At 38.3% G+C, this 16,277-nt stretch overlaps 1 protein-coding gene across 4 annotated transcripts; it reads left to right on the top strand.

Annotated features, from left to right (window-relative positions):
- Positions 1-5,468: 5,468 nt before the first annotated feature.
- LOC108712977 (protein FAM219B) lies at positions 5,469-15,127 on the top strand. 4 transcript variants are annotated; one of them, XM_041588353.1, is made up of 7 exons: positions 5,472-5,926; positions 6,464-6,590; positions 7,472-7,559; positions 8,663-8,747; positions 9,633-9,710; positions 11,722-11,770; positions 13,458-15,127. In XM_041588353.1, the coding sequence occupies exons 3-7, from the start codon at positions 7,475-7,477 to the stop codon at positions 13,614-13,616; spliced, it is 456 nt and encodes a 151-aa protein (XP_041444287.1). In that variant the 5' UTR covers positions 5,472-5,926; positions 6,464-6,590; positions 7,472-7,474; the 3' UTR covers positions 13,617-15,127. The 4 variants fall into 4 exon arrangements, with proteins under 4 accessions (XP_041444289.1, XP_041444287.1, XP_041444286.1 ...); XM_041588355.1 differs by lacking the exon at positions 6,464-6,590 and having other exon boundaries at positions 5,469-5,926; positions 13,461-15,127; XM_041588352.1 differs by lacking the exon at positions 6,464-6,590 and having other exon boundaries at positions 5,480-5,926.
- Positions 15,128-16,277: the final 1,150 nt, after the last annotated feature.

The following is a 16,277-nucleotide window of genomic DNA, read 5'->3' as shown; positions in this document are numbered from 1 at the left end:
CTTTGTAGAGACTTCAGTCAATAAATACTATATTGAAAGTATGTACCGGTATGGGATCTGGAAACCTGTTCTCTAGAAAGCTTCTAAATTACATACTCCCATGTATAAAAGTCTCTCACTCCTACAGTTACACTGCAGAATTCTTTTTTACAGGTGATTCTCTGTCCTGTCTCTATACATGGGATATGAAAAAACCAGGGGACGTGTCCCTGCTATGGATACTGTGACTGGCCACACACCCTGTGGTATGCCATTCCTACAGCAGAGTATTTCTAGTTTATTGTAATGACATTTTAACACACTAGAAGGTCAATTGGTGGATGAAAATGAATGACCAGTCAGATGTCAAAGTCCCCATGCAAACAGATCATAGAACTATTGTATCCTAGACATCATTTTTATTAACTGCTGCAAGACTCCTTAAATATTCACCTATAAATTCCTTTGGAAATAATCTCATCCACGTTGCTCATCCACATGTTGGGGGTGATCGCTGGGTTGGCTAGGACTCCTGGCCAGCTAGGCCCGACACTGCTAGTGTGTTAAACATCCCCGCCCCCCCCAGTGATTATGCCTTTCCTTCTCCCAGAAAAAAGATTAGGGATAGGAGTGGATAGATGTGTGTAGGTAAAACAAAGGTAGGTATTGATGGTATTGGAGCAGAACGGAATTTCAAGACACGGCCCCCCCCCTTGCTGTGTTATAAAGGGGATGTGAGCCACAGAAAAGAGATCATGTTCTGCTTAACTGAGAAAAGTATGCAAATCAGGTATGATATATTGGAAGAAAGAAACATTCATAAAAAATGTTTTTATACTGAAAATGTTAGCAGTCATACCAGGGTGCCTGAGGATCTAGTAGAGACACTATTAAACAAAACTATTCCATTACTACCCCTAAAATGTCATTGCTTTTGACAATGTTTTGTTGATGGGGCCTAGGCATTAGGTCAGTTCTGGAATGTCTGTGGTTAAGAATTTGCAATAACAAATGCTCTATTGATCTTTAATTAGAACAAGAGTACCCAACCCAATTTCACTGGTCCTGGAATTATTGTAGATGTATTGTCAGACTGGGGGGTCCAGGGTCCACTGGGGCTGCCGCATCAGGGGCCCCACACCCCTTTGGCCCCTGCAACCCCCTCTGCCCTCCGTGTACATACCTTGTTTTCTCTTATTGCAGCCTCAGTCATGGCTGGGGGAGGTCAAGGAGCTTCAACCAGGTTTTTGGGTCTAGTTCGGCAGGCTCACCAGGTTTTTTCCCGGCCCAGTATGACCCTGTATTAATTTATTGTGAAATTCATCTGTCGATGACCCTTATCAAAAATGACTGGTAACATCAACACTGTTGTTAAAATGGAAATGCAAAGCCTCAAAACAAATGAACAGAAAATTTCTCATTGTCCAGTTCTAAACACTTGCACTTTACATACATTATTTTTTAGTTTGCAAGATATTAACAGTTTTTAAATTGTTTGAATTTTAGAAAACAGATCCCTCTCCTGGCCATTTTGTGGCTGGCTACGGTTGGTTGAAAATTAATTTAGTAAGAAAAGAAAAAAACGAGTGTCTTGTACTTTGCACTGCTTAAAAATTAAGTTAGAGCAGAGAAGTGTCATTTGGTGTTTTACTGGTCACTAGTGATGTGTGGGTCGGTCCGAAGACTGTGAAACTTGTGGGTTTACCTGCAGGTCAGGTGCAGGCCTGGACTGGCCATCTGTGAGTTCTGGCAAACGCCAGAGGGACTGCCATAAGGTGCCATAGAAAGTCACTATTTAGTGGGCTGGTGGGGAGCTGATTGGGCCTCTGTGTACCTGAAATGCCAAGGCCTATTTTGACTCCCAGTCCAGTCCTGGTCCAGTGGGTTTGGGCCCACGCTTGCTCAAACTATTTGGGCCATGGGAGGTTTGTGACCTAACTGCTCCACTTCCACATAAGGGCCGGCTGGCTCCACCCCCCTCTGTGATATCAGAGTTGGGGCGGCACGGATATATTGGACACACGGAATGGTGGGCCTGGTTGGTAGTAAAGCATCGGTTTTGGGTCAAAATTGTATCAACCTGCACATCACTACTGGTCACTTATATAACAAACAAGGGAAAGTTGTGCTCAACACTACTTTATAAAACCATTACGTGGGGATGCAATGAGGTTGTGACCAAAAAATGCATATAGACAAATACAAGAGTCCTCTGCACTCAACCCATTATCAATATATTTAAGACAGAGACATTTTGTGCATACTGCTACTGAAAAATGCCTTACCCTTTAAACAACACAGGGATTGTATGTCCATATATTGCAATATATTTAAGCTGGCCAACTACGTCAGTCATCCCTGGTCTGGCCAGTCCTACACTCAATTTTCATCTGATTCATTAAGAATTCTATTGCTTCATTATACATTTTACATAAGTTTTACCTGCAAGTTACTTGCTGCTTTCAAAGTAAAACTTGGTTGCCCTTTTATTGGCCACCAGTGGGATCACCTGACTATAGCTCGGAAGGGCAACCAAGTTTGGGCGTTTTACTTTGAAAGCAGCAAGTAAGTTGCAAGTAAAACCTAATCCCTTTGTAAAATGTATAATGAAGCTATAGAATTCTTAACGAAACAGATTCAATTTGAGTGTACGACTGGCCAGTTATGAGGTGTCTGACGTAGTTGGCCATCTTAAATATATTGCAATATATGGACAAACAATCCCTGTTTTGTTTAAAGGGTAAGGCATATTTTAGTAGCTTAAGGCAAACAATGTCTTAATGTCTTCAATATATTGATAATGGGTTAAGTGCAGAGGACTCTTGTATTTGTCTACTGGTCACTTCTAAGCAGGGCAACATCACAAGACCATTCTGACTAATTGTCTAAATTTCAGCTGACTGTAGTCAGTTGTACAAAATAACCAAAAAATGGCATTGTTAGGGGTTTAGCGACTGCTCTATTTGAAATACCTGATTTTAAGTACTCCCTCATTTTACAGTGTGTTGTCCTACCAATATATTCTGCATAATACATTTCCTTGCTTTTACATTATCCCAGATTTTACACCATTTTTTCTGGTCCCTGAAAAATCTAAAATGGGGGGTTTAACTGTATAATGAACAACACCTGTGGACATTTCCTGTAATTGTACAGTCAGAGATTTACCTTTCAAAGGGAAAACAGAGAAGTGTTCTGGTGTAGTTCTACCTCCCAAATGTCCCGTTTTCTGCAGGACAGTCTTCATTTTGACCACTCAATCTGCAGTCCCGGATTTTTATTAAAAAGTCCCAAGTTTCTCTTTGATCTCCTACACTGACTCCTGAAAAAGATACAACGTTTCTGAAACTTAATTAAATAAGAGGCTTTTTGGCAAGCAGCCCAGAATACTCAACGCCTGCACTTAGATGCATTTGTAAGGATAAGAAAAGATACAATTGAAACAAACAAGTCTCTTGTGGGAACTGTGACCCGTAGCTTAAAGGGCAATTTCACCTTCATTAGCAAAACTTATAACATGTAAAATAAGGCCTCAAAACTCCCAGAAATGCAACCCCAGTTGCACCCCCACATTCATTTGCTAGTCAGAAGTGGCATAACTAGCATACAGCCCTGGAAGAGCCCAGGTTGTCTCAGGGTCTGCTGTATGGTTCCCTCTCAGCTGGCTGCTGCCATTTACCTCTTCCTGCTCTTACCAACACTGCCCCATGCCTTTGAGCACGAAAGGCGGACTGGTTGGAGAGGGGGCCTGGAAATCCTTTTCAGCGGGTGCCTGGCTCCTTATACAATAGAACACCCAATTTAGGCTTTTCAGGAAATCATAAAAAAAATTATGCAAAATCAGAAAAACACATTATGCATTATATATTGGTGGAACCACATAAAAACAATATGAAATGAGGGGAAACTTAAAATCAGGATGGGTTGGCAGAAATATCAACCAATGGACAATAAGGGTGATAATGATCCTAGATTTTTTTTAACCCTATTCCTCTTGACTCTTAAGTGAGCCCAAAAATGGCTGCCCTGGATCATTATTTGTCTCATGACATGAAGCTAGCTGAAACACCAGCCTGTAATTAGTATTTACAATTTGGATATTTATAATGGAAAACCATGACGATGATTAGCATTATAAACGGACAGGCTGTGTGTCAAGTTGGCAAAACAGTCATTTTTAGGAACTCCAAGTAACAATTACTTACAAAAGCAGCACAAAACGGTCAACATGGCCCATAGGCAGGCCCGGACTAGGGTTGCCACCTGGCCAGATCCCAATGTTATTAATAGGGAAAAAAATATACCTCCCAACATTTTAGAAATAAAAAGACAGAGAAAAAAGTTGCCGCGCATAGTATGGTGACTTTTTGGCCACGCCCATTTTTGTGACCACACCCCCTAATTACCATATACATTTTACAAAATTTCATCAAGGTCATAAAAGTTTGAACATATTTCTGTGTTTTTTTTTTTCCAGTTATTACAGTTTTGCTAATGAAGGTGAATTGCCCTTTAAGCTGTGAGTCTAACTTTTCCTAAGAAACCTGTTATCGTATATTGTTACAATTACTTATTTGCTTATCTTGAAATTGTTACAAAAGTATCTTATCAGCTGCTGTAGCTGTTCTGGGCTCTCTGCCAAAAGCCAATTAAGTGAGAAACATTGTTTCTTTTTTCTGGCTGTTCAGTGCAGAGAAAAATGGGACTTTCCAGTACAAATAAGGGACTGCAGGTTGAGCTGTCAAATGAGGGACTGTCCCTCTAAAAACTGGACAGTTGGGAGGTATAGGAAGGCCGGTATTTTTTTCCAGAAAAGGTGTCGATCCTAGCTAGGGTTGCCACATTTCTGCAAAAAAATACCAGCCTTCCTATATATTTATCTTTTTTCCCTATTAATAACATTGAGATCAGCCATCGTTTTTACCGGCCAGGCTGGTAAAATACTGGCCAGGTGGCAACCCTAACCCTAGCCTGGGGCTCTGGCAAATGTCAGGGTCTGCTGTAAATTGCAATAGACAGTCAATATTTATTGCGCTGGTTGGGGGCTTCTGTTTACTTGTAATGCCAGGACCTATTGTGAATCCCAGTCCGGACCTGCCTACAGGCAACTTTTAATTTTTATTCATATTTTGAAAAGTAGTTTTTTTGTGTCAGTGCCACTTTAAGTACTAAAGTCATACCATCCAACTGTCCCATTTTTAGAGGGACAGTCCCTCTTTTGACAGCTCAACCTGCAGTCCCGTTTTTCTCTGCACTGACCAGCCAGAAAAAGAAACAAAAGTTTCTAACTTAATTGGCTTTTGGCCCAGAGCAGCCAAGAGCAGCCTAGATAAGCAAATAAGTAATTGTAACAATATAAGATAACAGGTCACCTTCATTAGCAAAACTGTAATAACTGAAACCACAGTAATATGTTAAAACTTTTAGAACCTGCCAAATTTTGTAAAATTAACATTGTAATGAGGGTGTGTGGCCACAAAAGTGGGCGTGGTCAAAAAATCGCTGCGCTACTGGTGCCAACTTCTTTGCCCTCTTTTTACTTCCAAAATGTTGGGAGGCATGCTACTGTTAATAATAAAGCGTTGCAACTTCGTCTATGTTTTTTGTTTCTTGGAAGCGCCTCGCTTGAGTCAATAGAATTTCGTTCCTAGATCTGTAAAAGGATTCCGATCCAGTGACCACGTGACTCAAGAAGGCTGCCGCTCGTGACCTATTTCCAATACAGGAAAACTAGTACAGGGAGGTATGTCCCTTAATTAAAATGGCTCTGCGGTGTTCATCTCTAAAGGCGTACCCGCAAAACGCGTGACAACACGCTGGGCAATTGATTGGTTAACGCTTCCTCTATCTGTTATACTGAGCGGAGCGAGCCTGGGCCTGAAAACGCGCTGTATGCTGGATAGGTGGAGGACGACGGGGTTCGGCAGTTTTTGACAGCCGCTGCAAGGTAAACTCCACGTCCAGAATGGAAGATAGAAGCCACCCATTTCTCTATAGAATTATTCCCTATGTGGTATAGGGTTGCTTTTGAACTACAGCTATCTACGGAGTGAGAGGTGCTGGTGGAGGGAGTTAGTTCACCAGTAGCTGGGGGACCGCACATCTCGTTCAGCTAATACTATTTAATCCAGCTGTTATTATTTAATCCAACTGTTGCTAGGCAGAAGCACTACAGTAATATCTGTTTTTTTTATATCACACTATCTCTTATATGTAATATAAGGTACTAAGTTTGCCCAGGAGCCATAACCCATGACAACCAATAAGATGCTTGCATTCAAACAGGTGACTAGTAAATACTACATGCTGATTGGTTGCTATGGGTTACTGCCCCTGGCAAACTAAGTGCCTTTTATTACATAACCCCATATTTCTTTAATAATGTTTTTTTTAAATAGATAAATGTTGGCTGATATGAGACTTTCTATTGCCATCTGTCTCCTGCTTCCTCTGTATCAGCTCACTGATCTCACTTATCCTTCAGGTTAATCAGGTGTGACCAGTCCCCTGACCTGTTCCTATGTGCCTGGGGCTGGTAGGACCCTAGATCATGCATTAAAATAAGGTTTAGGAAAGCTGTAGCCTGAAAAAGACCCTACCGATTCTATTAGGTGAGTGCAAAGGAATCAACACAAGCTTATGGGGAGGGTTTCCTTGTGCTGCAGTGGACTAAGCCTATGCCAAGGTGAAAACCCTATCCGGTATCTCTTGTTACTATGCTAAATGTGGCCACGCTCCCCAATATAAGTAGCTCTGTTGTTTGCAATACTCCTGTATTAGAACATTGTGATATTTTGGTGAGATGAAGTGATTGCACTGGCACACACAGAAGTCAGGTGTTTTTGGGGATTAAAGGGGAATTACTGTTATCCAAGATCGATTCATACAAAACCAGCCTGCAAGGCAATAAGAAAAAAGTTATGCAGGCATTCTGATAGGAGTTGAATATACATTGTACTTTTTAGGAAGAATTTTAGTGGTCCCTTAAAATGTCTAAGAGACCCTGTTATTTTCTGCATAAATATGCTTTGGGAGGTGGGTTTTTTTTTTTTGCTTACAGACTATGCATATAGTTATTGCTTATATTATTTCACAATATACATTACTGTGCTTTATGTATAACTTAATAACTATATAGTATTGCTAGGATATGCAATGTACAGTTTTACTTTGTAGAAAAGTACACACAGAGCATAAAAGTACCATGTGGTAAGAGACACAGTAGTAAGAATGGTACCTGTCCCATAAAGCTTACAGTCTAAGTGAGTCTTTAGGTTACAGCTTTGGAGTACTGAGTGTATTGGCAGCTGACTGCTCTCTAAGTAACATCAAATAGGAATAACACTGCTCTGCTAATTTTTTTGTGAAGTGTTGTATGATATGTGTATCTCTGGTTCTATAGCTATTTGGTCATTCTTGTAAAGAAGTTCAGTTCACCTTTTTTCCATCCATTGCAAAAATAAACGTAACCCTGACTTCTTACCCTTAACAGGTGATGCAAATGGAACCCAGAGGAGCTAATTTTGAAAAGAAAGGGCCTTATCTTATGGGCAAAGGGACAACAATTCAAGCCAAGCTACGTAAGTGATAAAACGACACACACTGCACAATTATTATTATTATTATTAACATGTATTTATATAGCGCCAACATATTGCGTAGTACTGTAATAAAATATATTTCAACAGAGCATGTTCTAGAGAATCATTTGTAATCTGAGGAAGTGATATTTGAAAAAGTGTGGTATGTGTATGGAATCTCCGTAAGATTAATGAATGTTTTTTTCTTAACCATGTTTGCTCCTAATATTAAATAAATAGGGGTTCATTTCTGTGGAGAATGCAGTGTACCAAGTGCAAAAAAAAGGGCGCTCTGCACAGCATGTAATGTAAAGGAATAAGGAAAAGGTCTAAGATCTGCAGGATAGTCATGGATCTTTTTAACCATGTATCTAATATTTTGTCCTTAACTTATACTTGTATATTCTCCTCTTTCTATTTAGGGTATCTACCATTAACATTTCAGTCTCTAATTAGGATCAGTGAATGGTTGCTAATTTCATTTGGACCCTAGTAACCAGATTGCTGAAACTGCAAACTGTATAGCTGCTGAATAAAAAGCTAAAAATATACAAATAATAAAAAATGCCTAAGCCAATTGCCTTAGAATATCACTCACACAATAATACAAAAATGTAACTCAAAGTTGAATAACCCCAAGATTTAATAAATTTCTCAGGCACGATAGCTTTAACCTACTTAATGCAGTACTTCTAGAGTTACAGTGCAACTGTTTAAATCTGATACATTATTATCTGATACATCTGAAATTGCTAAACTTTGTATCATCTAATGTATCAAATTATAAAGACACATTTCACCTCTAACTTAACATGTAATAAAGGTGTTCTTGACATTTAACTGCTTTGCTTTTCTATTCTACCTAAATGAGGGTCACTGATCCTGGGAACCAAAAACGTATTCTCTGTTAGTCTACAATTTTATTGTTCATGTTACTTTTTATTTATTTTTATTATAGAAGGAAAATAAACCCCTGATAAAAAAAAACAAAAAAAACAAATATTAGTTGAAAATCAAAGTCAAACATGAAATATAATGTTAGACCACTCATTAACTAATGTCATTAACCTTGTGTTAACATTATCACTTTGTTCTATTCTCAGAGAGGCAGCGGGATTTGGCTCGTGCATCCCTTAGGAAGAAGGGTGTGCTAGGGCCAACAGGCAAAGTGCACCCTGCATCAAAGAGGTAGGCATCTTAATAAGCAGATATATTTATTGAAACTAGGTATATGTTTACTTACTTAAGTTGGATTGAAAAAAGGCCAAAGTCCATCAAGTTCAACCTCTCCTAATTAATCCCAGTGCATATATTATACACACACTCATATCAACCTCTCTATACACTCACATATATATACATTTATACCAATACCTATACTAATTGTTGATTGTAGGATGATAGAATTGTAGGTACATAGCCATTTAAATGTTATGGTTAACTGGCTTTTGAATGTTGAAGACAGACCACATGCACATGTATGCTACAGATCCTGTTGGATACCCTTAATTTACTTCACCACAGCCTTTATCTCCCTTAATTGTTGTTTGACTGAGATAAAAATCTAGCAAAGGAATAGAAAACCTAACCAAAGCATTAATACATAATGGAAAGTTATAAATGCAGCAAATCTGAAGTAACAGAAAACACAAATGATATACAGCGGTGTATTGAAACTATGTATTCTGTAAAGTACTCCAACTTCCCCTCTAACCATAACTGAGGATATATATATATATATATATATATATATATATATATAAATTCTGTAAAAAGAAAGCTGTTGCACGCAAGGGACTTTTGTCTGAAGGTAAAATAAAACTTAAATTTTTACCTTCAGACAAAAGTCCCTTGCGTGCAACAGCTTTCTTTTTACAGAATTTATATATACATATTCTGTTGGCACCAGGGCATGATCCTCCTTTGAAGTGTGTGCAACAGTCTTACAAGCTGTATATATATATATATATATATATTTATATATATATATATATATATATATATATATATATATATATATATATATATATAAAAAAAATTTTATTTTTTTTAAATACATTTCTCTTCTTACAGGTCAGTGAAGTTTAATAAGGGATATGCAGCCCTCAGCCAGGCCTCTGATGAAACGCTTGTGTCCCTGGATTCAGACAGGTGAGCTCTGTAAATATGTATCAGAGGAACATGATGGTTTGTGGGGTCATGAATATGTAGGACACCGCCCCCTGTTACAGAAGTTAAAATGTCTTTTACAAAGTAAGGCAGTGAGAGGTAATTTAATTGTTTATTTAGAAATCATCCATTCTCCACATTCCACTATACAATATTAACAATCCATATTCTTTTATAACCTCTGTGTCTCTTCCTGCTATGAACTGTAAATAATCAGTGTAAAATACTGTCTAGGGATGCATCGATTCCAGGATTCGGTTCTGGATTTGGCCTTTTTCAGCAGGATTTGTATTCTGCTGAATCCAAGTGCCTGGCCAAACCGAATCCAAAAACTCACATGACTTTTCATCAAACAGACAAGGAAGTTAAATCCGTTTTAGCTGCGCTCTGCATGTCTGATTCTTGTTCATCTTCGAATTTGGTTCGGTAACCGACCTTACACAAAGGATTTGACCGAATCCTAAAATAGTGGATTCGATGCATCTCTAAAATAATGTAAGCTTGGGCAAACTTAAAACAAAATGCTTTGCAGTGGTGATAAAAGCAACCGTGCTCATGTTCTGTGTATGCAGAAAGCAAGAAGTGCAGGTAATTTCAGATTATGGCACATGGTGATTGATGTTTTCCATTGCTGTGTGTGTCATAAAAGTAAAACTCGAGTGCCATGCTCAACCATTTATCTAAGATAAAACTCTTCCTCCATGTGTTCTTCAGAATATTACACCTTTTAACACCATGATTTCTGCTGTCAGAGATCCATGTGTCACAGTTTCTTATGGACCTTGAGTTTCAAGTTGAGGCTTACACATGCCAAAATACTAGCAACTACAAAAATGAAAACCATTAAAATGATAGTGACGTTCGTTAAATAATAAAAATATAAAGTTTAACTATCACCTGAATCGCTATCCAGTGTAAATGTTACTGTTGAACAATTAGTTGACTCTGGGTTGAAGGGTCAACCAAAGCCCCAGTCTGTAGTCTGGTACGTTTCTCCTTAGATTTTGGCTGCCCTACAATCAAATTGTCAATTTGCAACATCACGGTCAGGATCTCTGTGAGTGAGGGACTCACAATGGGGGAGTGCAAAAAGACAGGGAGTCATTATTTTAAAGTAAGGCTAACGGTGAATGGGTCATTTTCTCCAGCAGTGTATATACACTAGTGGAGTCCCCCTTTTTGTTTGTTTTTTTTACTGTTGCCAAACCAAAATCTGCTCTTTGTGGCCTGGAAGGCTGATCCAGTGTCTGTCAATGCATACATCCAGGGAGAGAAACGGCTTTATATATACCAGTGGTGAAACTGACCCATATGCCATTAGCTTTAGATAGGCATTTGATATTTAAGTAACAGGATGGTGACATTCCTGAAAAATGTTTAGTTACTATCCCATCACTATGGCATACTAACTATTCCAGTCCTGCACATTGAAAGCTGTTATTGTAATGCAGAAGTATTGGTTTTTATTGTGGGGTGTTGGCTTTCAGCTCAGAAGTTTTCACCATCTGTTGTCTAAACAAAGCTTCAACCAGTGTCTTGTGTAGCCTTATGGTACATGGGCTCTTCTGGAAACCACATTAACATATGTATATAACAGACTGGGGTGTTTTACAACTTTGCTTTTAGCCTTAGACCTGTAGCATTGAATCTTGTTCATTTGCATTCTTTTGCCTTCTGGTTTGCTTAATGGTAAATATGGTGACTTTAGCTCAATAAAGCACAGTGGTAAAAAGTCCCAGTGCTTACACTTTTCTTTACTATTTAACACATTTAGCAGAGATCCTTATGGGCTGTTTTGCCTCTTAGCCAGAAAAATAAATGTGGAGGGCCAATCCGTCATTGCCCACCTATTGTGTTATAGTCCTATGCTACAATGCTCCACAAGCACCACCAGGAACAACAAGTATTTTTAAATCCAAACCTAATTTGTGGAAAAATACTTAATTTTAAACCTTCATGGAAGTCCTTACATCTATGTTATTTCTCCCGATAGTGATACAGAGCTGGAATCAAGGTGTTCATCTGGATATTCTTCAGCTGAGGTAAGAGTTGCTATCATCTATCCATTTATTAACAGGACTTTTTGCTTATGTGAGAACTAAAGCTCAATAATTCTGTTTGCGGAATTAATTTTATAAAAACATGATAAATTTGCTCTGTTGTAATTTCCTTAGTTTCAAATCGCAGTTCCAAATTTACCATTCTCATAATGTCCATGCTACCCCTTTACATTATATTCGTGTCTACAATACAGTGTTGCTGTATAGAGTGTTATGCTTTGACCATGCTTAGGCAGACATGTTGCAATTTTATAACTTATTTTGCATGCAATAACATGAAAAAGGAGAGTGATCATCAGCACACAGTTGCAGGCTTTATGATAATTGTTACAAAAAAACAAGTTGTTAGCATAAAACGTTTGCCAAAATATGTAGTCTCACATGTAATATCTTAGCCTTTTTTTGTACATGAATCTTACATTGCTTATTGGTGAGCAATTATGGATCTGTTATCCAAAATGCTTGCGACCTGTGGATTTCCAGATAAGGGTTTATAATTGTGCAGTATAAAAATAAAAATTAGGTTGTGCAAAATAAAAAATGTTTCTAATAGGGATGCACCGAATCCAGGATTCGGTTCGTGATTCGGCCAGGATTCGGCCTTTTTCAGCAGGATTTGGATTTGGCTGAATCCTTCTGCCCGGACGAACCAGATCTTAATTTGCATATGCAAATTAGGGGTGGGGAGGGAAATCACGTCACTTGTTGTCACAAAACTTGGAAGTAAACATTTTTTCCTTTTCCCACCCCATATGCAAATTAGGATTTGGTTCGGTATTCGGCCGAATCCAAAATAGTGGATTCGGTGCATTCCTAGTTTCTAATATAGTTAGTTAGCCAAATTGTAAGCTAGAAAGGCTGGAGTGACTGGATGTGTGACATAATAGCCAGAACACTACTTCCTCCTTTGAAGCTCACTTGGTTTCCACTGGTTGGTTATCATGCAGCAACCAATCTGAGACTTGAGGGGGGACCATCGGTCATAACTGTTGCTTTTGGATCTGAGCTGAATGCTGAGGATCAATTGCAAACTCACTGAACAGTTATGTCCCATGTGGCCCTCCTTCTAGTCACTGACTAACTCAGAGTTAGAGAGCTGAAAAGCAGAAGCTTAGGTTCTGGATATTATGCTAGATATCTGCTCACTCCAGCCATTATAGATTAAATTTTTGGCTAACGTACTATATTAGAAACATTTTTTATTTACAGTTTTTATTTTTACACTGAACTGTAAAAATAAATAAACCCAATAGGATTGTTTTGCTGCCAACATGGATTTATTTAGCTTAGTTACCATCAAGTACAAAGTACAGTACTGTTTTATTACAAAAAAAAATTAGGAAATAATTATTTACTTAAAATGAACTCTGGGAGATGGCCTTTCTGAAATCAACTTTCTGCATATCAAGTTTCTAAATAAGAGATCCTATACATCTAAATTACTTTTTAAAGGCTGAATGACAGCTAGAAGCAATATTGGACTACAAAATGTACACAAAGTGAAGAAGGAAATTGCCAGAACTTGACCTAACCCATGTAGCATTAACCAGCTGCTCCATGCACCCATATGACAGTACTTGGTATAACTTGCATGTAGAACAGCTGCTAGAAACAGTCATTATTTTCACATGTTAACATGGTTGTGGATTAATTGCATGTTATTCTGTAGCAGGTCTCACAAGATGTTAATCGGCAGCTCCTTCAGGATGGCTACCACTTGGACGAAATACCGGATGATGAGGATCTCGATTTGATTCCACCAAAACCTGTGCGCTCCTTGCCCTGCTCCTGTTGCCTGGGGGAATCCTGGTCCTGCTGTATCCAGTAAAGTATTTTAGGGAGAGTATGGCTTTCTACTTTCTCTGATCTTGGAGGGTTATTGAACAGGAGTCTGCACTGAATCGATCCTTATATTGAAGACCTATGCCATGCATAGCAAATACTAATCTTACAAAAAAAAACATTAACCAAAGAGCTTCTCATTGTTATCAAGGATTTTGCTATCTAAAGTTCCATATTGTAAAATGAAAAATGTGAGAACCTATAGAAGCAGTTGCTCACAATTTCACAGGACACAAATGGCCTACTCTTACCCATGACTAATATATGTAAAAAGAATATGTAAATTAATTTTATAATGTCTTGCCTAATGGAACATTTGAAGAAATCGGTTCTCTGTTGCATATGGCTGGAATTGGATGGGTCTCACTTGCAGTATCGCACAATAGATTTAATTCTTCCAGCCCTCAAAATAGGACCTTAATTAAATTCCGGGTATGGACTTTGCATCTAAAGACTATTTACAGCATATCTGGAAGAAGTGGACGCGTCCTCGCTGTTGTCAGGTGTAGTTCTTTACACGTTACTGGTAATTGGACTGTTACTATGATATATCCCACTTACCAAATTTTGGCTACTGTTACATTACAGATGTTGAGTAATACAGACTAAATAGACAGGCTCCCTAATTTATTTGGAAACCTGTTATCTGTACTCCTGAAAATGTTGGTAAAAGCTGCTTTCAAGGTAAGCGCTTTTGGCTTAAATATGCTAGAAACATTTATCCATTCTTACCTTGAGCCTGAGTTATTTTTTTTATTTATTTACTCTAAATAATCAAGTTGTTAAAGTAGACTCTGTCTTGCATACTGTATTTATATGTTTTTGCAACTTACTTTGTTAAATGTGCTGCCTATGAATAACTGATGTCAATACAAATGGATAATTTTCATTTTACAGGAGAGCTGTCCATCTGGAGTCCTTTGGGCCAGATGTTGACTTCTAAGGAATTTGTCTGGTCCCTGACTGCTCAACAGACCTCTCTGGATGTCACCATTGTTTTATTATAGTGTAGCCACTGAACATTTAGGATAGTAAAAGCCTGGCCTAATAAGTGCCCAAATACAGCTTATGTTAATAGTAATGGAATGCAGAGCATTGTTACAAACGTTATTATGTGCAGGTCATTTTATGTAATTTCTAGAATGTCCTACTCCTATGACTTTTAAAGGTCACGTTGCTCCAATGATTTCCAAAACACAGTACTTTGGGTCAGTTTCAAAAACAATATTAAAATATTCATAGTTCAATCACAGTCAGTTGAGTCAGAGTTCAGGACACCATGCAAAGTTAACAGATGTGTAGTGCCAACTTCATATTAAAGGTTTCAGTCTAGTTATAATTACCATATAATTCTAATTACAAAGGGCCAAGTCTCTTATTTTCACATTTATATGTAAGACGTCATATTAGGATATGCAATATGGAGGAAGGGAGGACTATTAAAAACCTTTAAAGGGCAACTAAAGTCTATAATAGATTAATGTTAGAAATGCTGTATTTTGTATACTAAATATCATCATCATCATTTATTTATATAGCGCTGTCAAGATACGCAGTGCTTTAAACATGAACTTACTGCACTAGAAGCCCAGGTAAAAAAAATGATTTATGCTTTTAAATTTGCCGCAGGGGACTGTCATCCTGTAACTTTGTTAAACGTCTTTGCAATACCAAGACTAGGCACATGCTCAGTGTAGTCTGGGCTTTAGTTGGGAGGTTAAGCTTAGGGATCGTCATAAATGATCCAAAGACCACAAGTCAAATAATATCTGCCAGAAGCCGATGCAGCAAGACTGATTAATAATCAGAATATACAGACTGCACTGGGTCTGTGGATACAAATCTACACAGTTGTTACAGGAAAACAAAAAAAGCTGCTCGAGCTCTGGAAAGTAAGGTGGGGGGCTCCCCCGTCATTTGAAAGTATAATTGTTTCCCTTCACAGCAGTTGGGGACCGTCTGAAGTTTCCTAACTGCAGCTGTCTGAGCAAGTACAATGAAGGGTGAATTTCACTGCATACAGTCAGGTTCATACGGTACATATTTTTTAATTAAAGTATATGGGAGATTATTTTTTCATTAATGAAAGTAAAAATGGGATTTTTTGCCTTTACATCCCCTTTAAGATTAACATATGGTATAACTTGTATATCCATTACAAGTATTTAACTTCTTAGATGCAGGGCCATATTGGGGCAGAGCTAGGGTTGGCTGCTTTGGCTGTGTCATTGCAAGTAATTTGATGATGCTTAGTGGAAGCTGTCTCTCTACTGCCAGCTTAGTGACCGGGCAGTTTTTGTAGTGTAAATATGTCAGTCTAGTGGAGGAGGAGAGGGGGCATGGAGATTTCGCACATTAATACCCCACTGGCATACACATAGATGATTCAGTCATTAGGTTTGACAGGTCGATTGAATTGTGTATACATTGGAATTGGCCACTGATTATGTTCAGTATATCATTCATGTATCATTCATGTTTCTACCATATTGGAATGGCTCAAAACAGGATGAGCTGTGTTTTAGATAAGTGCTCTAAAGTCTTCGAGATGGCTGAAAATATTGCAGTTGAATGCCACCAGTACAAGTGAAATGTGTAAAGGAACACTAAACCCAATCATAAAGGTGTCCCACTGCACCCTATAGTT

Source organism: Xenopus laevis, chromosome 3S, assembly GCF_017654675.1.
Source record: "Xenopus laevis strain J_2021 chromosome 3S, Xenopus_laevis_v10.1, whole genome shotgun sequence".
In the NCBI taxonomy this organism is placed as follows: Eukaryota; Metazoa; Chordata; class Amphibia; order Anura; family Pipidae; genus Xenopus; species Xenopus laevis.
This window is presented reverse-complemented; position numbering and strand designations above follow the sequence as displayed.